At 46.9% G+C, this 26,650-nt stretch overlaps 1 protein-coding gene across 13 annotated transcripts in view; it reads left to right on the top strand.

Annotated features, from left to right (window-relative positions):
* sulf1 (sulfatase 1) overlaps nt 1–26,650 on the top strand; it is an 821,278-nt gene that overhangs the window by 681,592 nt on the left and 113,036 nt on the right. For 12 of the 13 annotated variants that reach the window (XM_072467605.1, XM_072467606.1, XM_072467604.1 and 9 more), the window contains 4 exons: nt 19,948–20,098; nt 20,302–20,477; nt 23,490–23,618; nt 24,942–24,998. In XM_072467605.1, coding sequence (XP_072323706.1) covers nt 19,948–20,098; nt 20,302–20,477; nt 23,490–23,618; nt 24,942–24,998 — 513 coding nt within the window. The remainder of the gene's footprint in view (nt 1–19,947; nt 20,099–20,301; nt 20,478–23,489; nt 23,619–24,941; nt 24,999–26,650) is intronic. The other variant, XM_072467608.1, reaches the window with a different exon arrangement.

Genomic DNA, 26,650 nt, shown 5'->3' with positions numbered 1-26,650 from the left:
CCTCGCAATGCTGCTGCGCACCGACCCGACACGTCCTCTTCTGACGCGTCATCAGCCTCGTGCGAATCATGGGAGCGGCCATCTGGTCGGCGGCCATCTTCTCGACCCGACACGTGCGACCAACGGCAGCGGCCATTTTACGACTCCGACTACCCGCAACTGGGTGCAATCACCCTCGATCAAACTCGGCCAAAACACCTGCAGAACTCCATGATGCAGGTCCAGGTCAACGGGCACGACACTGCATGCCTCTTCGACTCCGGGAGCATGGAGAGCTTTATCCACCCTGAAACAGTAAGGCGCTGCTCCCTACGCACCCATCCCACATCCCAAACCATAGCCCTCGCATCTGGGTCCCACTCGGTACAAATCACGGGGTACTGTATTGCGCATCTCTCGATCCAGGGTGCCAAATACACCCGTTTCAAATTTTATATCCTCCCTCACCTCTGTGCCCCCCTGCTGCTCGGACTGGATTTCCAGTGCAGCCACCGAAGCCTGACACTGAAGTTCGGCGGACCCTTGCCCCCCCCTCACGGTGTGCTGCCTTGCGACACTGAAAGTCGCACCCCCCTCGCTATTCGCTAACCTCACTCCCGACTGTAAGCCCGTCGCCACCAGGAGCCGGCGCTACAGTGCCCAAGATATGGCTTTTATCAAGTCAGAGGTCCAGCGTTTACTGGGAGAGGGGGTCATCGAGGCTAGCAACAGCCCTTGGAGAGCGCAAGTGGTGGTAGTCCGGTCCGGGGAGAAGAAACAGATGGTTGTGGATTATAGCCAGACCATAAACCGATTCACGCAGCTTGATGCGTACCCCCTTCCTCGCATCGCGGAAATGGTAAATCGGATCGCCCAATACCGAGTCTTTTCCACGGTCGACCTCAAATCTGCCTACCACAAGCTCCCCATCCGACCAAAAGACCGCCTCTATACTGCCTTCGAAGCAGCCGGCCGGCTCTCCCACTTCTTCAGGGTCCCCTTTGGTGTCACAAATGGGGTCTCCGTCTTTCAAAGGGCGATGGACCAAATGGTGGACCAGTACGGTTTGCGGGCTACATACCCGTACTTGGACAATGTCACCATCTGCGGCCATGATCAGCAGAACCATGACGCTAACCTCAAAAAGTTCCTCCAGACCGCCCGAGCCCTTAACCTGACCTATAACGAGGGCAAATGCGTTTCCCACACCACCCGGCTGTCCATCCTCGGTTATGTCGTGGAAGACGGGGTCCTAGGTCCCGACCCCGACCGCATGAGCCCCCTTAAGGAACTCCCTCTCCCCCGCAGCCTCAAGGCCCTCAAACGGTGCTTGGGGCTTTTCTCCTATTACGCCCAGTGGGTCCCCAAGTATGCGGACAAAGCCCGCCCACTCCTAAAGACCACCACTTTTCCCCTCTCGGCTGAGGCTCAATTGGCCTTCAACCGCATCAAGGCCGACATCATCAAGGCCGCCATGCACGCGGTGGACGAAACCATCCCTTTCCAGGTAGAGAGCGATGCATCAGACATCGCCCTGGCTGCTACCCTCAATCAAGGAGGCAGACCAGTAGCGTTCTTCTCCCGAACCCTCACCGCCTCCGAAATTCGACACTCTGCAGTCGAAAAGGAGGCACAAGCCATTGTGGAGGCTGTCCGGTGCTGGAGACACTACTTCGCCGGTAGGAGGTTTACCCTCGTCACCGACCAACGGTCGGTCGCCTATATGTTCGATAACACGCAACGGGGCAAAATAAAAAACGATAAAATTTTGAGGTGGAGGATTGAACTCTCCACCTACTCGTACGATATCAAGTATCGTCCAGGGGAGCTCAACGAGCCCCCAGATGCCCTGTCCCGCGGCACATGCGCCAACGCGCAGGAGGACCGCCTGCAAGCCATCCACAATGACCTCTGCCACCCGGGGGTTACCCGGCTCGTCCATTTCATCAAGTCCCGCAACCTACCTTACTCAACCAAGGAGGTCAAGGCCATGGTCAGGGCCTGCCAGGTCTGTGCGGAGTGCAAACCGCACTTCTATCGGCCAGACAAGGTTCGGCTCGTGAAGGCCTCGGGCCCCTTTGAGCGACTGAGCGTGGACTTCAAGGGGTCCCTCCCGTCCACCAACCGTTATGCCTATTTCCTCACCGTGATCGATGAGTTCTCCCGTTTCCCATTCGCCATTCCCTGCACCGACATGACCTCAGCCATGGTGATTAAGGCACTGCACAGCATCTTCACCCTGTTCGGTTTCCCTGCTTATATCCACAGTGACCGGGGTACATCGTTCATGAGCGATGAACTGCGTCAGTATCTGCTCAGCAAAGGCATCGCCTCGAGCAGAACGACCAGCTATAACCCACGGGGAAATGGGCAGGTGGAGAGGGAGAATGCGACCGTGTGGAAGGCTGTCCTTTTGGCCCTGCGGTCGAGAAATCTCCCAACCACCCGCTGGCAGGAGGTCCTACCCGATGCCCTACACTCCATTAGGTCACTCCTCTGCACGGCCACAAATGAGACCCCTCATGAGCGATTGTTTCTCTTCCCCAGGAAGTCTACCTCCGGGGTCTCGCTTCCACCTTGGCTGACGGCTCCGGGACCTGTTCTTCTACGGAGGCACGCGAGGAGCCATAAAACTGACCCCCTAGTTGAAAAGGTCCGACTGCTCCACGCCAACCCCAGTTACGCCTACGTTGAGTACCCCGACGGCAGGCAAGATACGGTTTCCCTCCGGGATCTGGCACCCGCTGGATCCTCCACCACAGACGCCCCTTCCCGCGCCGCTCCCCTGCAGGACCCGTCGCCCCCTACAACACACCCCCTTCCGGCCCTACCACCCATTGGTGAGCTCCTACCGTGCGCCCCCCTTGCGCCCCCCCTTTACACACCCCGCCGGCCTCCGGCTCCGCTACCCCCGGCCCTGCCTAGTTCCTCTGCCCCGACCCGGACCGAAGCTCCGACCGCTGTGCTCCCGGATGTGCCCTCAACCGGGACGTCCGTGCCCGCCGCACCACCGCCCGAATTGAGGAGATCGAGGAGGACGATCCGGCCGCCGAGACGGATGGACCTATGATGGCACTTCACCCCCGCCGGACTCCTTTTTAAACAGGGAGTGAATGTGATGAACGGTTACTGCCCTATCATCATGTAAGGTGATGTCCCCTTTAAGACCAGGCTTGGAACCCTGGGGACTCCGCCTCTAGCTCCGCCCATCTGGGAGCCATACATAAAGGCCTGCCTCATGGTCTGTATAGCAGTCAGCTCTCGTCCAAATCTGTAGCATAGTTATTAGCCTAATAAAGCCTTCTTTACAGTTTAATCTCTAAGCATCATTATTGAGGGCACCTCAAGTAGTAACATACTGAGTAACAAAACAGCACTGAACCGATCTCAAAATAAATTTCCTGTTCTTCTCACAAACATTTCCCTATCCAAGTCTATTTTGAGATAACTAATATCTTCAATTACAACTGTATTTTTCATATACCGCCATCTTCTCATTCGTCTACGACTTCCACTCAATTTCCTTTCCTGTTCACAAATCTACAATATAATTTCACTGACAGGTTCTTTACTATTCCTCATCTCAACCCAATCCTCGACTGCTGTTCCATTTAAATTCATACAAAGATAGTGGAAACCTGGGACTCTCTCTCCTAAAAGTGTAGAAAATCCCAGTTAGTTGGAGTTGAGGAACGGATTAACGAGGGCCTGATTGACTGGTAAACAAGGAGCCGATTTTCCTATTCCTGTTTCTATGTTCCAGTGCTTTAGGCACAGTTTCATACTGCTGTATTTCCTTCCTCTCTTCCTCGTTATCCTTCCTATAAGTTTTATATTCAAGTAGGGTTAAAAATGAATTCTGACTCCACTGTAGTTATTATTCTTAGATCATGATTTCATGAAAAGTCATGTTGCATTTTTAGAAATTTATTTTCACTCAATTTGTTTGAGTTCAATGTCTGCGACCCTCCTGTTAGAGGAGCCCTACTTCCTCGATTTTTACATGCACCGATAACTACATACATTTGCAGTATTCAAATGAAGAACCCTTTTCACTTTACTTAAGTTTCCTAGTTTTAGTAGGGGCTGTTTAGCACAGGGCTAAATCGCTGGCTTTGAAAGCAGACCAAGGCAGGCCAGCAGCACGGTTCAATTCCCGTAACAGCCTCCCCGAACAGGCGCCGGAATGTGGCGACTAGGGGCTTTTCACAGTAACTTCATTGAAGCCTACTTGTGACAATAAGTGATTTTCATTTCATTTCATTTCTCATGATCTTCCTTGTCTTCAGAAGACTGCAGAATACTCACCAGTGGACTGTGATGTAAACTTTGATAAATGTAATAAATCGCAAAGGAATAAATGAATAGTAACAATAACAAAATGTAAATTCTACAGTAATGGCACCCTGGCCTGGATGTTGCAGGCCACGCGCCCAGCATGTACACTGATGTCATACAGTCCATGCTTTGAGTGCAAAATCATGGAGGAGAGATTCCTCCATTTTGTAGCTGCCAGTAAGCAAGCAACAGATCTATGTCAAGAACTGAAGATGGATCGCTTTATAATAAGGAAAAGAGGGCCAGAGAGACAAACAGGTCAAGATCTCACAACTGAATCTGCTGGAGAGAAGCTTTCAGGAGAGTCCATGGCAGGACAAAGCAGCGCTGGTGTACCTCCAGGGCCTCTGGTGAACAATCCATTAAGAAGAAGCTGAAATCGGGAACAAAGCAGTATAAAGATGATTTCTTGAGGTATAGCTTTATCAATTATGCCAATGCAAATCAGGATGCAAAACCCATTTGTGTTATGTACAGGGAACTGCTGGCAAATGAAAGTTTAAAACCCTCAAAACTTCAAAGGCGTTTGAAGACGCATGGCGACTTCGACGACAAACGTCTTAATTTTTTTCAAATGATGCAGCGAGAACTTAAGTCGTCAGCTGAAGTACTTAGCAGAAATGTCACATTGAATGACAAAGCAAGTGAGATCGTGAGGACCAAGCAGGCTCACCTGTCACATTAAAAGTAAGCAAAAATGGTGGTTTGCAAAGTTTAGCTGGTGTGGGTCCCGAAGGTCAGCCGGTTGGTAAAAGTGGGTCGTAGGGGAAAAAAGTTTGAAAGACACTGCTCTAAATGAATCAATATTTTGAGGTGAAGTCACCTACATCACATGCTACCATCAAAAGATTATGCCAATGCTTTTCAAATCACCGATTACCCAAAGTCATTGTTCAGACAATGGAACCATATTCATAAGTGCTGAGCTTCAAAACTGCAACCGTCTCAACATTATTAAACACATCAGAACTGCACCTTACCACCCAGCATCAAATAACTAATTGAGAGAGCTATCCAAAATTTCAAGTCTGGCCTAAAGAAACTATCAGGATGAACCTCAGAAACCAAAGTTTCACACTTTCTTCTTTTATAATATAATAATAATCTTCATTGCTACAAGTACATTAACACTGCAATGACGTTACTGTGAAAAGCCCCTAGTCGCCACATTCCGGCGCCCGTTCAGGTACACAGAGGGAGAATTCAGAATGTCTAAATTACCTAACATCTTTCGGGACTAGTGGGAGGAAACCGGAGCACCCGGAGGAAACCCACGCAGACACAGAGAGAACGTGCAGACTCCACAATGTTAGCTACTGTACCACTCCACATGCAACAATGGGAGTTCCACCAACAGAGCTGCTAATGAAATGTCGTCTCAGAACAAGACTGAGTCTCGGGTTTCCAAATTTGTCCGGTAGGGTAGAGATCAGCCAAAATAATAAGAAGACAAGCCATGATTCAAATAATAGAGCATGGAAATTTAAGATAGATGGAACCTTATATGTGAAAAACTTTGGGAGTGAACCAAGTTGGATCCCAGAAATTATTGTCTCTGAGACCGGACCCCTTTTTACTAAGTGAACATGGAGGGATGGATTGTTTGTAAACATGTGGGCCACTTGAGTAGAGAGACACTCCATCAGTCAGTGTTGCATCAAGAAATACGTTTGAACCCGAAAGCAACAAAGTACATGATTGACCTGTTATAGACATTGTGATGTTCCTAGTATAGTTCTCCAAGATAGCTAAAAGTCGTAGTGTTGATAAAGAACATCAAGCTATGTATTTAAAACAAAGCTAGTTTATTTACACTACTTTAATTGGTTCGTACACTCTACTAAGTAATAGCTAATAAAACAACAGTATTAAATCTATGCTACAGTAATCTATAATGCCTTTCTAATACAACTAACACTCTATCTCAACCTCTCACTATCCTTCTCCTTAATGTTCTCCCAGAATGCTTAGAGACATAGCTTAGAGATGGGGCAGCATGGTAGCATTGTGGATAGCACAATTGCTTCACAGCTCCAGGGTCTCAGGGTCGATTCCGGCTTGGGTCACTGTCTGTGCGGAGTCTGCACATCCTCCCCGTGTGTGCGTTGGTTTCCTCCGGGTGCTCCGGTTTCCTCCCACAGTCCAAAGATGTGCAGGTTAGGTGGATTGGCCATGATAAATTGCCCTTAGTGTCCAAAGTTGCCCTTAGTGTTGGGTGGGGTTGCTGGGTTATGGGGATAGGGTGGAGGTGTTGACCTTGGGTAGGGTGCTCTTTCCAAGAGCCGGTGCAGACTTGATGGGCTGAATGGCCTCCTTCTGCACTGTAAATTCTATGTAGCCTTTTATAAGACTACTCAGTGATGCCATCTAGTGTTGAGATACATGAACATCATCTTGTTAACCCTTTACACTTCTTATACTTATCATGGCAGACATAACTGCTGTCTCCATTGAAGCAAATAGTAATGAACTGCCTGAGCCAAAAGAAGCACCTGTTATTATAGTTTCTGTTAATGTCCACCCTGTGGAAGCATCTCAAACTATAGAATTACGCCACTCTACAAGAAACAGAAAACTTTCTCAATTAATTGATTTATAACTATTGAAGCTGTGTGTATAGTGCGTAATTAGCATTTATTTCTCAGTGCAAATGTGGTTCTTTCTCACATTTGGATCATTTTTCTATTCACCTGTATAAAGTAATTTGGTAAATAACAATTGTAAAATGGAGTTAAAGTGGGAGGGATGTTGTGATTGGCACTTGAAGATCAGCCTTCCTGAGTAAGGATCACGTAGTCTGAACAACCAATAAACATCTAGTGCAGGGAATCTCTCTAAGGGGAGGAGTTTTTCTGGTTAGAAAGTGGGTATTATGAACTAGCTCAAGATGCAAACTTATAAATAACGCTTGTTTGTTCAACTTAAGAAGCCTCTAGGAGTACATCTTCACAGCCAGGTAGATCTGCAGTTACCAAAATTGGTGATGGATGCTAGGTTTGTTCTGCCTTGCTCATGAGAGGGGAGTTTTAAAAATATTTAATTATTACATACATAAACTGAAAGAAAGGGCATCAAAGTACAGGTTTGCCCAAAACTCCATTCATATTATGAGGTATTAATATTTAGATGGTAGTCCATCATTACTAATCCATTTGAAAAGATGCACTGCAGCGAGAGCCGCTGGGGTAAAGGACAGAAAGTAATGGTGAATGATTTGGATGGAATTGGTGCCTGTGCCTGCCAAGATTTAGTGTTTGGACCATTGCTCTTTGTGATATATATATTAATGACCTGGACTTGTGTATATAGGCAAAATTTTAAAATTTGCAGATGGCATAAAATTAGGAAATGTCATAAACAGTGAAAGCAGCAGTAACAGATCTCAGGAGATCATGCACATATTAGTCAAATCAGCAGACTTTGAAGTGATTTATTTTGATAGAATTGTAGAATCCCTACAGTGCAGAATATCTGCACCAACCCTTTCAAAAAGCACTCTGCCCACTTACAAGTGTCCACCCCTACCTATCCCCATAATTCTGTAGCGTTTTACCCGAACCGGCACCGGAACGTGGCGACTAGGGGCTTTTCATAGTAACTTCATACTTGTGACAATAAAAGATTATTATTATATTGTTATTATAATCCCACAACCTGACCTGCACATCCCTGGACATTAAGGGACAATTTAACATGGTCAATCCACCTAACCCACGCATCTTTAACTGTAGGAGGAAACCGGAGCATCCAGTGGAAACCCACACAGACATGGGGAGAACATACAAACTCCACACAGACCGTCACCTGAGTACGGAATTGAACCTGGGTTCCTGGCACTGTGAGGCACCAGTTCTAACCACTGTGCCACCATGCCACCCAAGGAAGAATGAGGAGAGGCATATAAACTAAATGATATAATTTTAAATGTATGCAGGAACAGATAGTTCTGGCAAGTTGAGATGAATGTTAAAAAAGTCCTCGGAAGGAAGGCATGGCCTTAGAGAAGGTGCAAAGGAGATTCACTAGAATGGCACCAAGGAAAAGGAACTTAAATTATTTGGAGAAATTACTTGAGTTCTTCTGAGAGCAGAGAAACGGATAATTTCTTAGGGATGTTCAAAGCTACTAAGTACTTTGATAAAATTAAATAATGGTTTCCAGTGGCAGAAGGGTCAATAACCAGGAACACAGATTCAAGCTAATTGCAAATTGCAGACGACACAAAGGTTGGTGGAATTGCGGATAGCGATGAGGACTGTCAGAGGATACAGCAGGATTTAGATTGTTTGGAGACTTGGGCGGAGAGATGGCAGATGGAGTTTAATCCGGACAAATGTGAGGTAATGCATTTTGGAAGGTCTAATGCAGGTAGGGAATATACAGTGAATGGTGGAACCCTCAAGAGTATTGAAAGTCAAAGAGATCTAGGAGTGCAGGTCCACAGGTCACTGAAAGGGGCAACACAGGTGGAGAAGGTAGTCAAGAAGGCATACGGCATGCTTGCCTTCATTGGCCGGGGCATTGAGTATAAGAATTGGCAAGTCATGTTGCAGCTGTATAGAACCTTAGTTAGGCCACACTTGGAGTATAGTGTTCAATTCTGCTCGCCACACTACCAGAAGGATGTGGAGGCTTTAGAGAGTGTGCAGAAGAGATTTACCAGAATGTTGCCTGGTATGGAGGGCATTAGCTATGAGGAGCAGTTGAATAAACTCGGTTTGTTTTCACTGGAATGAAGGAGGTTGAGGGGCGACCTGATAGAGGTCTACAAAATTATGAGGGGCATAGACAAGAGTGGATAGTCAGAGGCTTTTCCCCGGGGTAGAGGGGTCAATTACTAGGGGGCATAGGTTTAAGGTGAGAGGGGCAAGGTTTAGAGTAGATGTACGAGGCAAGTTTTTTTACACAGAGGGTAGTGGGTGCCTGGAACTCGCTACCGGAGGAGGTGGTGGAAGCAGGGACGATAGTGACATTTAAGGGGCATCTTGACAAATACATGAATAGGATGGGAATAGAGGGATACGGACCCAGGAAGTGTAGAGGATTGTAGTTTAGTCGGGCAGCATGGTCGGCACGGACTTGGAGGGCCGAAGGGCCTGTTCCTGTGCTGTACATTTCTTTGTTCTTTGTTTGTTCAAACCAGAGGCAAAATGAGGAAAACATTCTTTCCACAGTGAGTTGTTCTGAATGGAATGCGCTGCCTGGAAGGATGGTGAAAGCTGATCCCAAATAACTTTCAAAAAGAAATTGAATTAATACATGAAAGGGACAAACTGATGGAGCTATTGGGAAGAGCACGATGGTGGGACTAACTGAATGACTCTTTCAAAGATCTGGTACAGGCATGAAAGGGCTGAATGGCTTCTGTTCTTATCATCATACAATTCTATGTAAATTAATTGACATTATGTTATTTGCTCGTTTAATTTGTGCACTTTTTGTATCCAAGGGAAAATGGTCCCAGAACCTCCCCATTTAGATTGCATTAGCACCTCCAAAAGCTGTTATACTAGGAAGGTGGGATTAGAAATGACATCTGGGTGTTCTTGGACTAGCATGGACAAGATGGGCTGAATAGCCTCCTTCTGTGCTGTAACTTTCTATGATTCTACTAGAAGCACGGGCTCACTAACAAGTCAACTAGAAACATTACATACGTTGCAATACAAAATTACATGCAAACACTATTTCCAATGATACATTATGACAAGCACGTACTTGCATTCAGTTAGCCTACTTTGTTTAATCATAGTATCATAGAATTTACGATGCAGAAGGAGGCCATTTGGCCCATCGAGTCTGCACCAGCCCTTGGAAAGAGCACCCTACTCAAGCCTACGCCTTCACCCTATCCCCGTAACCCAGTAACCCCACTAAGGACACTAAGGGCAATTAATTACTAAAAAGAGAGATGGAAGGGAAGAAGGAAACGGAGACTGAGGAAAGATTAAATCAGCGAAAGAAAGTTAGAAGGTAAAAGAAAAACATATCCACTAATTATGACTTCTTACAACTGTGTCATGTGAGAGTACCTTTAAGACATGGATGTTTAAGTAATGTACCTTTAAGAAAACAGTGATGTCAGAGAGTGGGTAGAGCTGAGCAGTTCAGCCATTTTGAAGTTTCAGTTTGGAGGAAAAGAGCTTGGGGAATGTCTGTGTTTGCAGTGAGCTGGATTTGCTGTGATCTCTGCCATGAAAGACTTTCTCTGGATCATTTGGGTGATTTAAACTCATAATAGTAAAGCCTTTAATCTGATGTGATTCTGTTTAAAGGTGTTAAGTCTCTTGGAAGTTTGAAGGAACATTTTGAGGGATTATTTACTGTTGTAATATTTTCGGAGTTATCTTTGAAGTAAGGGGTGTTAAGAGATCCAATGTTTATTTAAGATGTTAAGTTGAGTTCATGGAATAAACATTGTTTTGTGTTTAAAAACCCATGTGTCCATAATTGTAATTCCACACCTAGGGAACAAGCCATGTGCTCGGAAAAGCAACAAATACATTAAAGGGGGAGGTTGGTTGAACTCCATGATACATTTTGGGGTTCTGAAAACGCCTCACCCATAACAACTGCAAATATGCGCGGCAGGTCAGAGGAATCTCAGTCTTGGACGGATTAATTGTTCAGACAACGTTTATGTATTCAAATTTGAAAGTGAAAAGCTGGTTAAATTAGGTCACAAGTGGAAATGGAATTATCTGCACTCCTGTCTGTTAATATACTCGAGCTTCAGGATTTCTAAGTGGTTAGTAGGCAAAAGGCTGGATGATTTGGGGTATAATTTAAAATGGGAACAAGAATCCGCAATGCGGTATGTCAGCCGTCATTTATCCAATACTCTTAATCATTTGGGGCTAATGGATGTATTCTGCCTCGAGTGGGAGATGTTAGTTTGGAGTTTTCAAATGTATTGCGATGGCATATCATTATTTTTTATGTGCTATTTAATGAACCTTAGCAGGCATGAATAACAAATGGCTGATTCCGAAGGCGTATGTGGAGCTGTTATGAATGGCACAGTCTATACCAGTGAAAAATGCACTTGCAGTATTGAATATTGAAAATAAATCTGAAGGATTGGAAATCAGCCTATATTTAGATTCTCGTAACTTGCACTTCAATTCAATGAAAAGAAAATTGTTATTAATCAAAATTAATTTTAAACCAATACTATCTTTCATTTTCATATAGAAAATATATTTTAGACCTGATTGAGATGTACAAAATTATTAAGGGATAAGAAATAACTTTTCCCCTTAGCAATGAAGTCAGTAACCAAGGGATATAGATTTATGAAAATGGGGAAGATATTAATTAAGAGGGGATTTGAAGTAAAAATCTTTTCACCCAAGGGTTGGTGGAAATCTGGAACTCACTGCCTGAAAGGGTGGTAGATGTAGTAGCCCCCACAATCATTTAAGAATGATTTAAATGAGCACTTGAAATGTCATAGCATGCAAGTCTACGGACCAAGTGCTGGAAATGGGATTAGAATAGATAGCTGCGGGTGGCTCTGCCCCCCGCCACCTTCTCGAGGGTTCTGAAGAATTTGAACGAGAACCCGCCGCAGAAGCTGCTGGAGACGCGGCAGAGGCAGGGTGAGGCTCAATACCCCCAACCCAACCCCCCCCAACCCCCACCCCCCCAAACCCAACCCCCACCCCCCCAAACCCAACCCCCACCCCCCCAAACCCAACCCCACCCCCCCAAACCCAACACCCCCCACCCCCCAAATCCAACAACCCCCCACCCCCCCAAATCCAACCCCCCCCACCCCCCAAACCCAACCCCCCCACCCCCAAAACCCAACACCCCCCCACCCCCCAAACCCAACACCCCTCCCACCCCCCAAACCCAACACCCAAACCCCCCAAAACCCAACACCCCCCCACCCCCAAACCCAACACCCCCCCCCACCCCCCAAACCCAACACCCCCCCACCCCCAAACCCAACACCCCGCCCCAAAACCCAACCGGGGCAGGGTGAGGCTCAATACCCCCAAGCCCCGCAATACCCCCCCCCCAACCCCCCTCCCAAACACAACACTCCCCCAACCCCCCAAACCCAACACCCCACCCCAAAACCCAACCCGGGCAGTGTGAGGCTCAATACACCCAACCCCCCCAATACCCCCCAACCCAACACACCCCCCCCCCCAACACCCACCCCCCCAAACCCAACAACTCCCCAAACCCAACACCCTGCCCCAAACCCAACCGGAGCAGGGTGAGGCTCAATACCCCCAACCCCCCCCCAAAAAAAGAATAGAATAGATAGCTTGATTGGGACATCCGGTGGTGGCCATGGAGGAGTAGGTCGCACATTTGATAGCTCCCGCCTGTGACGGACTTTTGGATCTTTTTCCCCCGTTTTGTTCCGGATTTTATGGGATAAATCGGTGAAGAGTGAGACAGTAAGGAGAAATCCACCTCTGGTGTATGGAGAATTGGACCAGAAGTGGCCGTGTGAGACGACAAAGTCCGATAAGGGAGCCGCAAGCAGAGCTGGTAACACGGGAGAGCATGGTGGGGCAGCAAGGCCGTGGGGAGACGGCACAGTGGTCGACGGATCAGCTGGTGAAGTTTTTCGAGGATTGCTTCGCCAAGCTGAAGAAGGACACGCTGGACCCGATTAAGGCTTTGATTGATCAAGTGGTTCAGAATCAGGAAACCCACGGGAGAGCGACCCAGGAGGTGGAACAAAAGGTGTCCGAGCACGATGAGTACATAACCGTGCCGGAAAACAAAGGTGGGGATGATGAACGACCGCCAGAAAACAATGCAGGAGAAGCTGGAGGACCTGGTGAATAGGTCCAGAAGGCCGAATCTCAGAATTTTCGGCCTCCCTGAAGGCAGTGAGGGATCGGATGCGAGAGCTTATGTGACAGACATGTTGGAGAAGTTAATGGGTGCCGGGGAATTCCCTCGACCCCTGGAATTGGACAGAGCGCACAGAGCCCTCGCGAGGAAGCACCGAGCGAACGAGCCGCTGAGGGTCATGGTGGTACGTTTTCACCATTTCATGGACAAGGAACACATTTTGCGGTGGGGCAAGAAAGAACGGAGCAGCAAGTGGGAGAACTGTGAGTTGCGCATTTATCAGGACCTGGGAGCAGATTTGGCCAAGAGGCGAGCTGGGTTCAATCGGGCAAAACGACCCTCTTTCAGAAGGAGGTGAAGTTCGGGATGCTGTACCCAGCCCGCCTGTGGATCACACATGAGGAACAGGACTTCTACTTTGAAACACCAGACTAAGTATGGACTTTTATTAAAGAAATGAAGCTGGAGGTGAATTAAAAGACACTGAAGCCTTGGGGAAGTACTGGGGCAGCGATTTGTTGTGCTGGATTGTATAAATTTAAGTAGCGTTATGTGAAATAAGGGGCTGGGAGGATGGTTAAAGGTTGCTTTGTCTTGCAGGGAGCTGGTTAGAGGGGGGGGGGTGGGCTTTGAATTTGCTTCTGCTTTTTGGGTAATTATTTTTCTAGAGTGACTGTTTCTTCACTGTTTTCTTTCGGCTGTTTGTTGACTGGGGAATGTGATGCTTTTATTCATGTGGGTGGAGAGGGGAGAGAACAATAGGGAGACAGACTCCTTGGTGCCAAGGGTGGGCGCTTTCAAGTCAGCATGGGTCAGCTGACTCTCGGAAGCACAGTGGGGGATGAGCAGGTGTTAAGCTGGAGCTTGACTTGGGGGATTGGGTTTCTAGTGTTGTTGCCAGGGGGGGGGGAGGGGGGGGAGCTGCTTTGCTGACAGGGGAGGAACTGTTACTGGGGGACAAAAGGGGGGTCGGAAGCGACGACTGCCCGAGTGGGGACTCGAGGAAGCGGAGGGCGCAAGCTCGAGGCTGGCCTAAAAAGGGTGATGGCTAGTCGGCGGGGTGGGGGTGGGGGGTTGGAAGCCCCCCCGACCAGGCTGATCACATGGGACGTTAGAGGACTGAATGGGACCGGTCAAGAGGGCTCACGTTTGAGGGGGCTGAAGATGGACGTGGCAATGCTACAAGAGACACCCTATTGGTTACAGACCAGACGAGATTGAGGAAAGGGTGGGTCAGCCATGTGTTCCATTCAGGACTGGACTGAAAGACCAGGGGGGCAGCGATCTTGATCAGCAAATGAGTGGCATTCGAAGCAGGGAGAATCGTATCAGCAAACGAGTGGCATTCGAGGCAGGGAGATTCAAGGTGGGGTAGGTACATAATGGTGAGTGGGAAGCTGGAGGGAGTACGGGTGGTACTTGTGAACATATATGAACTTAGAGTCACATAACCTGATCATGGGAGGGGACTTCAATACAGTCATTGATCCGGAATTGGACCGGTCAAAATCCAGGACAGGGAGGAGGCCGGCTGCGGCAAAGGAATTGAAGGGATTTATGGAACAGAAGGAGGGGAGTAGACCCATGGAGGTTTGCATGGCCGAGGACGAAGGTGTTTTGCTTTTTCTCACATGTCCACAAGGTATCATAGAATTTACAGTGCAGAAGGAGGCCATTCGGCCCATCGAGTCTGCACTGGCTCTTAGAAAGAGCACCCTACCCACGGTCAACACCTCCACCCTATCCCCATAACCCAGTAACCCCACCCAACACCAAGGGAAACTTTGGACACTAAGGGCAATTTATCATGGCCAATCCACCTAACCCGCACATCTTTGGACTATGGGAGGAAACCGGTGCACCCCGAGGAAACCCACGCACACACGGGGAGGAAGTGCAGACTCCGCATAGACAGTGACCCAAGCCGGAATCGAACCTGGGACCCTGGAGCTGTGAAGCAATTGTGCTATCCACAATGCTACCGTGCTGCCCAACAATGCTACCGTGCTGCCTATACTCTCGTGTCAACTTTTTTGTTCTGAGCTAATACCGAAGGTGGTGGATACTGAGTACTCGGCAATCGCCGTGTCGGATCATGCCCCGCATTGGGTGGATATACGGGTCAGTGTGGAGAGAGGGCAACGCCCGTTTGGAGAATGGATGTGGGGTTGTTGGCGGACGAAGCAAGTTGTGGACGGGTTAACAAGTCCATCCAGAACTACCTGGAAACAAATGATACAGGGGAGGTGTCTGCAGTGACGGTTGGGAAGCTTTGAAGGCAGTAGTCAGAGGGGAAATAATCTCGATACTGGCCCACAGAGGAATGTGCCGAGAAGGATAGATTAGTGGAGGAGATACTCCAGGTGGACAGGAGATACTCGGAGGCCCCGGACGTGGGGCTACTGAGGGAGCGGCGGAGGTTACAGGCGGAGTTTGGGCTGTTGACCACAGGGAAAGCAGTGGAACAGTTGAGGAAGGCAAGGGGGGCGATTTATGAGTACGGGGAAAAGGCAAGCAGAATGTTGGCGCACCAGCTCAGGAAAAGGGAAGCTGCTGGGGAGATCGGTAAAGTAAAGAGTAGAGACGGTAATACTGTCCTGGACCCAGCAGTTGCAAACAAGGTGTTTAAGGACTTTTATAGTAAATTATGAGTCGGAACCCCCGGCTGGGGTGGAGAGGATGAGGCAGTTTTGGATCAGTTGAGGTGCCCTTGGGTAGATGAGGACTTGGTGGAAGGGCTGGGAGCCCCAATTGAAATTGAGGAAATAATTGAGGGGCTGGAGGGCATGCAGTCGGGCAAGGCCGGTGCGGACGGCAACCCGGTGGAATTCTATAAGAAGTTTTCAGCGATATTGAGCCCACTGCTGGTGAGGACATTTAACAAAGCAAGAGAGAAGGGAGTCCTCCCCCCCAACAATGTCGCAGGCCTCGATTTCATTGATCCTGAAATGGGAGAAGGATCCGGAGCAATGCGGGTCATATAGGCCGATTTCTCTACTGGATGTGGATGCCAAACTGCTGGCTAAGATACTGGCCGCAAGGATAGAGGACTGTGTCCTGGGGGTGATAGGGGATTACCAGACGGGATATGTTAAGGACAGGCAACTCAAGGCCAATGTTCGAAGGCTTCTAAATGTTATTATGATGCCCTCAGAAGGAGAGGAGGTGGAGGTGGTGGTAGCGATGGATGCAGAGAAGGCCTTTGATTGGGTGGCGTGGAATTACCTGTGGGAGGCGCTGGGAAGGTTTGGGTTTGGTGAGGGCTTTATTGATTGGGTGCGGTTGCTCTATCAGGCACCAGTAGCGAGTGTGCGTATGAACCGGCTGAGGTTGGGGTATTTTAAACTATACAGAGGGACGAGGCAAGGATGCCCCCTCTCCCCGTTACTGTTTGCTGTGGCCATAGAGCCATTGACCATGGCGTTAAGAGCCTCTAGGAACTGGAAAGGGCTGGTTCGGGGGGGTGGGTGGGGTGGAGCACCAGGTCTCGCTCCACACAGGTGACCTGCTCTTGTACATTTCGTACCCGTTGGAGGGGATTGGGGGAAGTAATGCGAATCTTGGGGAAATTTGGCAATTTTTCAGGGTATAAGTTGAACATGGGGAAAAGCGAGATGTTCGCGATCCAGGCATGAGGGCAGGGGAAGGGACTGGGGGAACTGCCGCTTAGAATGGTAGGGAAGAGTTTTCGATAGAGTGGAGGGAGCATCGATTTGGACCCCGATTTATAATAACCACAGGTTTGTACCGGGTAGGCTAGATGACAACAGAGAACATTGGCTCCACCATTGGTGTATCGCCAGTGGCGCTCTTCTCTAAGGATGACCGAAAGGCGATGACAAAGGTGCCCTCCTATATTGCGGGATGTGTTTGCTCAGATCTGTCAGCTTCCCCCATCTGAGCTGCGGCAGCAAGGACTTTACAGGAGTCACGTGGAGCACCTGGGCTCCATTGAGTAAATGGCTGTCTGGGTGAGATTTAATCAGTCATCAGGACCTTCGCCCCCATGACGACGGGTAGGAAAACTTCCTGTCTCGCGCACCAGAAGATTCGCCGAGACACCACCAGATGCATAATTAATGAGTTTACCAGCAGAAGATTGAGCCACCGAGAGGAATCACGTTGACTTTCTCCTTCACCACTGGACATAGTCTCCTGAATGAACAATTCCACCCTGTATCTCTTTGTAGAGTATTTAATTTAATGTTAATAAATTAAATGTTATGATCGTTAAATTTACTGGATTATATATATGGGGCACGGTTCTCCCAAAAGGGAAGAAAGTCACGTGGCGAGCGCATTTAGCTGCGTGTTTCCTGGCACTCGCATGTCGAGAAACGCATGACTATTTAGCGCGACCCGCGTTGAATACGGGGCCTACGCAGGGAACGTGCAGCCGAGGCCGCACATAGCCCCGTTTTGCACAGTGGGGTGCTCCGCTCACCGGAACTCCCCATTGTAGCAAGATATCGGGACGCCATTTTTAGTAACGTCCCGATCTCCGAGACTCTCAAAACAATCCCCGACCCTCCCCCCCCCAAATGCAACATGGGAGGGTCCCCGGTCCGATCATGCACATGCAGAAAATGGCAGCTGGGCACATTGGCAGTGCCCATGCCAGCTGGCAGTGCCACCTGGGCACATTGGCAGTGCCATGCTGGCATCTGGGTGTCTCTGCCTGGATGCCAGGCTGGTGGCGCCAGCAGTGCAAAGCACCATTCTGGCAAAGGGCATACAGCTGGGGCCTCCGATCCCCTGGGAGACCCTCACAAGTGCCGTTCTGTCTGGTCCCCGTTTGTGGGGATGAGTGCTGAATGGTGCTCCCCCAAGGCTTATTGCCTCGCTCTAATATGCGTTGAATCTCGCAAGGCGTTGCGAACGGGTAGATCCCAAAGCGGCCACGTTGCATCGCAGTAAGCTGCTTTTCCAATGCAGCGTGGCCGCTGGAGCATCCCATGGTGTCCTGATTATTATCATTATGGCTGGAATTCCTCTGCCGGCAGCGCACCCCAACCAGCAGGTTTCTCGGTGGCGTGGGGCGGTTACAATGGGAAATCCCATTGACAGGCCACGGGAAAATAGAATCCCACTGCCAGCGAACGGCGCACGGCCCTGAAACACGTGGCTGGTGGAACGGAGAATACTGCCCTGAATATTTTGCATTCCCTCACCTATTTTAAAATGAGTTCAGTTAGTTGCCCTTATGTTCATTTGTACTGACAGCTTTGAGACGGGGGAACATCCATCTAACACAGCTTCAAGGAAGAATCCATGTGGTACAGAGGTTGGATTTAGGGGTAACATATGGAATATGACCTTATTTCATGGGTTGAACTCACTGACACCAACAGAAGATTAATAACAGACATGTGGCATTGCAAACTGATCATGCTGCCATTAAAGTGTGTTAGTGCCAAAATCTGGCATTTTCAAACAAATTCAATTCTTAAAACATTGTGCAAAGAAAACTCTGTAAGTCATGTTGAGCTTCTTTATATTCCCTTTGCCTTAAAGGAAGTTTTAATGTTTACGAAATTAACAATTAAAATAATATTAATAGCAACACAGATCATAGAATTTACAGAGCAGAAGGAGGCCATTCGGCTCATCGAGTCTGCACTGGCCCTTGGAAAGAGCACCCTACTTAAGCTTAGACCTCCACCCTATCCCCATAACCCAGTAACCCCACCTAACGTTTTGGACACTTAAAGGGCAATTTAGCATGGCCAATCCAGCTAACCTGCACATCTTTGGGCTGTGGGAGGAAACCGGAGCACCCAGTGGAAACCCACGCAGACACAGAGAGAACTTGCAAACTGCATACAGACAGTGACCCGAGACTGGAATTGAATCTGGGACCCTGGAGCTGTGAGGCAGCAGTGCTAACCACATTGCCAGCAGATGGCAAAAATAATACCTATGTTCTTCCAAATATGATAAAAGCCTTTTAATCTTGAAATCAACATTAAAAGATGTTATGACCAATCTAATATATTTATAGCAATTAAAATATGTCCCAACATTTTTGTTAATTCTTGTTTTATTTCAGTTATGTGGAGATAAATTGGAAGTGCATTTCAATAGTAATCGTAGTTTAACTGATTTTATCTCTGAATTTTGCAAGGTATGAGTTCTTAAGTACATGTTGGTCTGACCTAATGGAGATCAGCAACATTGGTTTAGCATTGCTGTCTGCTGGTATGCTTATTCTTTAGGGAGTGTGCCTCTGGAATTATATTTTTGAACAGTATCATGAGCTATTAGTCATAAGTTTGGACACTGCAAAGTATTTATGGTGAGCGGTACAGTGTACAAGTCACTTACATACCCATTCTGCCCTAACAATGTCCACAGCTATCTAATTGGCCTGTAAATTGTTTAACCATCCATGATTGAGTTAATTGGGACATTGTCATCTAGAAATGAAAAGAAGCTCTTCTGAAGCTCAAGTGCATTCCCTGAAACGCTCATCAAAGTTGATTCCTGAGGAGCAAGGAACTCTGTCGCAGGTTATAATGAAGATTGCAGCATTAGAAGCAGCAGTGATTTACTTGATGCAGGACCCTCAGACATGTGGGTTGACCTCGAACCTCCAGGGACCGACCGACTCCCAAACTCACATTGGTATTGGTCCACTGCTAAATCATGGAACACAGTCCCCAGGATGTTTATTTTAAATCTGCCCTTCCTCTTTTAGGACCATATAGGTCATAAGAACGCAGATCATTGAATATAGAAACCGTAAATTGATAAATGAGAAATATTTCAACCAGTGATGCTGAACCTTGCTTATTTTCTTGTCTTCAGTACTCCAAGCTATAACTATGCCCCAAATATGGACAAGCACTGGATTATGCAGTTCACAGGGGCAATGAGGCCTATCCATATGGAATTTACCAACATTCTTCAGAGGAAGAGGCTGCAGACACTTATGTCAGTGGATGACTCTGTTGACAGGGTAAGTAGCATGACTAGACCGTTTAATATTAAATGGGACTTTAACTTTTGCGCAGCAGCACATGAGAAAGCAGGTTGTTAAATTAGAGGGGGATTATGAGTTTAATTGTTATGGCAGCAGAATAACAGTTTTCATGAAAATATTTTCCTTGCTATTTTGCAACCAGTTAAAATAATGATAAAACAACCTGTATTATGCTTTAGATGTTTCAGATGCTTGCAGAGACTGGGGAACTGGACAACACTTATGTCATCTACACTGCAGACCATGGTTACCATATTGGGCAATTTGGGCTAGTAAAGGGAAAATCAATGCCATATGACTTCGATATCCGGGTTCCGTTCTTTGTTCGTGGACCAAATGTGGAACCAGGGTCAATGTAAGGGATTATTTCTAGAATTTCCAAGTTTGCTGGGAATAGTTGAGAATTCTATTTTATATTCTATATTCAGGCAGTCTACAAACTGGTACTTTGTACTTCCCAACAGTAATAAACCATTTGCGGTACGAGTAATGAATATGACAGTTAAATTTATTAGAAATACAACACAATGTCAATTATGACCGTGCAAAATGCACTTGTAAGGAAACTAGAGGAAAGGAGGTCCCACTTACAAAGTCTATGACCAGTAAAAAGAGATTTGAATCACTGGGCTCTTGAGCACCCGTAACAAGCACGTAAATATACCCAATAAATAAAATTGCTAAAACATGAATGCCTAATGAAGGACAACAGTGCTGATTTCATTAAATTCCCACAGAAGGAGGCCATTTGATCCATCGAGTCTATACTGACCCTCTGAAAGAGCACCTATCTAGGCCCATACCCTGCTCTATTCCCATAGCCCCATAACCCCATCTTACCTCCCCGTCTTGGGACACTAATGGGCAATTTAGCATGACCAATTCACCTAAACTGCACATCTTTGGACAGTGGGAGGAGACCGGAGCACCTGGAGGAAACTCACGCAGACACGGGGAGTATGTGCAGACTCCACACAGAGAGTCACCAAGGCTGGGAATGAACCTGGGTCCCTGGTGCTGTGAGGCAGCAGTGCTAACTACTGTGCCACCATGCCACCCCATATGTAACATAATAAGCACATTGAAATCGCTGATTTGCAAGGTATCAGAGGGCAATCTGCACTCCCGCACAAGTCAGCACTTTCATTCCTTGGAGAAGAGAAGAAAATTGGCCTAAATAAAAATTGGGGAGCAAAGATGTTCATAAACCTATTTGGAAATGTGGAGTGAGAGGACAGGTGATGCAGCTCATCTCAATGAGATGCAATGTCACAGAATACCTTATTATGAATTCTGAAAGCAGATTTTCCTTCCTCATTTCTGAACACTTCATGGCTAGACTTATTGAGACATAAATTCAGCTTCAGTGGTCCTATTGCATGTCATGTGAAATTGTGGACCTCTAGCCTATGATTTTCTTTCCGTTAAATCTGTGCTCCCACGGCTTTATTATGATATCACCACACCAAAGTATTATTTTACCTATAGTTTTTAACGTACTCTGCTGGAGGTGGCAATCCTTTCTGTGGCATGAATCTGTGAGGGCTGGTAGCCCTCTAGTGTCTTGTATAAAGGACCATGCATTATGTGAGTTAGCAACCTAGTCATGAACATCACATCTAAACCCAATGCATGCACATGCCCATAACTACTTGCCATCAGGGGTCAATAAATAGCAATGTTGAGTGGGAAGCCCAGCTGGAAATTCCTCACCTTAGCCCAGGATATCAGGGGCAATTCTAATGTGATCAGTTTTAAGCTACTTTTCATCAATAAAACAAGGATTTGAACTAATAAGGAGACAGATTGGGAGAGGCATATGGGGAGGGGATGTAGGGTACGTCTCGTGAGAGGTTAGGCAGTCTGAAATTATTTTAATAGAAATAAAGAGAAACTGTAGAGAATTTGGAACAGTAAGGAAAATAGAGAATGAATTTTAAAAAAGAATGAAAAGAAGATATTGATGAATATGAATGTGTCAGTTCACAGTGTTTACAATCTATTCATTCAAATTCCTTGATAATTCTCATTCCTATGAGTGGGGTTTTCTGGTCCCACCAGTGGGGGACATCGTCTCGGGTGGGACGGGAACATTTGGTGAACATCCAAAATTGAATAGACTTGTGGCTGCCGTCCAAATTTTCCTGTCCCATCCCCAATGATGCCCGGCACTGGTGGGACCAGGAAACCCAGTCCATGGCACTAAATGTGTAATCTTCTACATCTTTTGCCATGTTTCATTCAAATGACTGGAAAACCTAAATTAAAATTGGATGCCATGTCAATGGTGCTGTTCCTGGCACCCACCCCGACTACACTTCTACCAGTGACAGGGAAGAAATGGGAGGCCTGCTTTCCTATGGGCCAACTGAGGTTTTAAATGGTCAATTAATGATTATACTCAAGGCCCTCCTCCAGTGGCTGCTGGGAATTTAGCCTCAGCCTGGGAGGCCCGCACTAAATGTCAGGTTGGTGGCCGGGCAAAGAAGGGGTAACTTTCTTTATTGAAGCCTCTCCTTGCTCCATTAGGTATTCCCACCCCAATCCCACATTTCTACTCACTCCTGTCCTGTCCACCCCAGCCCCCACTCTCATTGTCCCGCTCGCCAGACCCTGCCAATCAGTCCCCCCCTCTGCCAATCAGTTCCCCCCTGCCAATCAGTGCCTGGTGAAAGCCCAGGCTTAACTTGAGGCCCAGTACCATCACAGCAGCTTCCCTATGGGACAAGAGAAGTGCAGGCCATTTGATTGACCTGCCGCTCTCAGATGTGGGACTTCCTGCCCGTTGGGAATGGAAGCCTCGCCCCAAGCCAGTCAATGGCTTGGTGGTCATTAAATGGCCAACGGAACAGGGGAAGGCTCACCCTTGACTTTTGTGCTGTGAGCTGGACCCTGCCACCAGCATAAAATACAACCCAAGGTTTTAGTAAAAGAGCAAATAGTTGGAAAACCAGTGCAAAAACTTTGTTAACTGTTAACAGAAGAAGGGAAATTAGAAAAATGCTTTCATCAAGGATTTTTGGAGATTGAAATGCTTTCCTTCAAGGGGACAATGCAGCAGAATATAGAGCTGATTTTCTAATCTTTACCCCAATGCTCAGGGAGAAGGGGGGCAACCAGATCAGTGCCTGCTCAGGACTGGGGTCTCATTGCGTGGCCTACGCTTACAGAAGCCACAGACTCAATACAGCGATGTGGAGGCAGCAGAGGGTGTTTGTTGCATCTTCTCATTTTGGGTTTTGAGCACTGTTAGCTCTTAAATCATGTTTCTTTGCCTTCTGTGTACAAGAGTTCGCGCTTAGTTATGTTTAGGTTTAGTGCTTAACTTGTGATATTCCATACATTGTGGTTGTGCTTATTCCAACAGTATTCCTCAGCTGGTTCTGAATATTGACCTCGCTCCCACCATCCTGGATATTGCAGGCCTTGATATTCCACCAGATATGGATGGCAAGTCTATCCTGAAACTCTTGGAATCTGAGAAACCAAGGAACAGGTCAGCTTAAACAATTGTGTCCAGACACCTATATGTGTGCTGCAGGAAGATTGAAATAATAAAATGGGAACCAGAGAGGAATAATAAGGAACAATGCAACCAGATTCAGAATCGCGGCGACGACAGAGAAAGAGGCCATGGCCCCAAGAGTCCTCGACAGTTCTATGAAAGAACAATTTAGCTAGACCCACTCCCCTACCCTTTTCCAGTAGCCGTGTATTTTCTTCCTTTCACACATGTATTCCTTTTCAAAGCTACAATTGAATGTGCCTCCACCAGCCTTTCAGGCAATGCTTTCCCGATTGTAACACTCTGTCTGAAAGATCATTTTTCCTCATGTCACATTTGGTTCTTTCGCCAATCACTTTAAATCAGTGTTATCTGTTTTTGATCCTTCTACCAATGGGAACAGTTTCACCCTATCTGCTCTGTCTAAACCCCTCATGATTTGAAACACATTTATAAAATCTCCACTCAACTTTTCCTCTAAGATGAACAACCGCAAATTCTCCAACCTATCCACATAACTGATTCCCTCCTCCCTGAAACCATTCTTGAAAGTCTTTTCTGAACCCTCTCGAGAGCCTTCACATTGTACCTGAAGTGTGGTGCTCGGAATTGGATATAATATTCCAGTTGAGGCTGAACCAGTGTTTTCTTAAGGTTCTTCATAACTTCCTTGTTCTTGTACTCTTACCCTCCATTTATAAAGCTATTTATTCCCTGGGGTCTCTGTTTCTGCTTCTTCTTCACAATTGTATCCTTTAGTTTATAATGCCTTTCCTCTTTCTTCCTACTAAATGTATCATTCTGATAAACTTCATCTGCCACATATCCTGCAATTCCACCAACCTTTGCCAGGGGTTGGAGACTTGCTGGGGGCACTATTGGGGGGTGGTCCAGGGCATGCGAGCCGGCCAAAGATTGGGCACTATTTCGCAGGCCGGCTCTGCGAGCGGCCGCCCCCGTGCGCATGCACGGCCACGGAGCCGGTAATTCTCTCGGATGTATCGGCAGCTAGAGCCGGGTGCTCTATGCTGCCTTGATGCTAGCCCCCAGCCAAACAGAGGATCGGTGGACATTTTATGCCAATTGTTCTGTCGTAAAACGTCACTGTTCCCACGCCGGCGTGGGGACATAGCCTCAAAATCAGAGAATCCAGCCCCATATTCCTAAAGCAGTCTCCTTGGTCATTCCCAGGGCGTACACTTAGTGGCGGAGACACCCACTGGCATTCTCTCGATAAGGTAACCGACAGATGTGTTGGCTCAGCAATGGCATAGATAAGTTACCGTCTGATAGCAAGCATGTCTTTTCTTCCAGATTCCGTTCAAATAAGAAGGCCAGGATTTGGCGTGACACATTCCTTATTGAGAGAGGGTAAGTTACTGTGCAGTAAGAATTTAACGCAAAACATTCCTATGATTGCTCTGCCTTCACAAAATATACATGCTTAGAAGCATTGTACTTTGAACCCAAAACTATTTTGTCAAGAATTTAACGCAAAAATATAGAAACTTACGTGATTTGCCAAATTGCAAATGTCTTCAACCTGGTAGTTATTATATTCTTCTTGTAGTATTGCACAAAAATGAATACAAATATATCTTACTGCATTTTCTGTTAAGGAATTGACTCTACCAAAGAGCTCAAACTCCCTAGATTTTGCAAAGTATCTATCAAGTCATACACTTACTTATACCAGTATAATCTCCTTCACAGAAAAATACTGAATTTTGGAAGTTATTGGTACTGCATCAATAAGCTCCAAAACCTAATTGTATTAATAATTAAAGAAGCATATCCAAAGTAAACTGCATTTGAGTTTTTAAAATGCAGGTGTAACCTCATTCCTGGGATTGGTGGAAGTATGCAAGTGACATGTTAATGAATCAGGACTGCAGCACAAACACCTCCCATTCTCTGCTTTTGGGTTTCTCAACACAGTTTAACACCCAGGCTAAGAATTTTTGGCTGCACTGTACATTTTCCAGACGTGCAGTGGAAAATCCATGTACATCTATAACTGAGATGTCTGCTACATCTCTGGCAAAGTTATGGTGGCAGAATGGAAGGGACTACAAGGAAATTCCTGGTTCTAGCCCATGCTGATCGATGCCAGGTGATCGTTAGAACCAATTCGAGCATGACTAAGTAGGTTCTTTAACTCATTTTGGGCAGGACACAGATCGTGACGTCCTGCGAGATCTGGTTACCCCCGCTTCTGGTGGTACACGGCGGTAGATTGCGCCCACAGTGGTTGCACACATATTCAGATAATGATGAGGAGATGTCGGTGTTGGACTGGGGTGGGCACAGTAAGAAGTCTTACAACACCACGTTAAGGTCCAATAGGTTTATTTGGAATCGCTAGCTTTCGGAGCACAGCTCCTTCGTCAGGTGATGAAGGTGCCACGCTCTGAAATAAGAAATTCAGTTTGGTTCAGGTCTGTTTGGTATCTGCGCATTTATACCTGAGTTGCTCTTGCATAAGGACAAGAGAAAAATCAGGTCCTCAGACTTTTCTGCTACACTGATTTCTTTTGCAAACAGTGTGGTTTTCTTCATGCAAAAAAAGTGATTCCATTATTTTGATTATAACTTCTCGATAATAAATAGAGGTTCTATGCAATCGTCTTTAGGTTAGGAATTTGATACAGCCATTTAACATCAAATTGTCCACTTTCTCAGCCACTCTATAATTACTCTCTAATAAGGGAGTTTGATGGTTATATATAAATGGCTAAAACTTTGACTTCCCTTAGAATGTCTACAGTGCCCATTCAGCCCATTGAGTCTGCACCGACCCTCCGAAAGAGCACCCCACCTAGTCTCACTTCCCCTGTACATCCCCGCAACCCCACCAAACCTGCACATCTTTGGACATTAAGGGGCCATTTAGCATGGCCAATCCATCTTACCTGCACACCTTTGGACCTTGTGGGAGCAAATCAGAGCATCCGGAGGAAACCCACACAAACTTGGGGAGAGCGTGTGAACTCCACACAGTCACCCAATGCCAGAATTGAACC

The sequence above is a fragment of the Scyliorhinus torazame genome, chromosome 11 (assembly GCF_047496885.1).
Source record: "Scyliorhinus torazame isolate Kashiwa2021f chromosome 11, sScyTor2.1, whole genome shotgun sequence".
Taxonomy (NCBI): Eukaryota; Metazoa; Chordata; class Chondrichthyes; order Carcharhiniformes; family Scyliorhinidae; genus Scyliorhinus; species Scyliorhinus torazame.
This window is presented reverse-complemented; position numbering and strand designations above follow the sequence as displayed.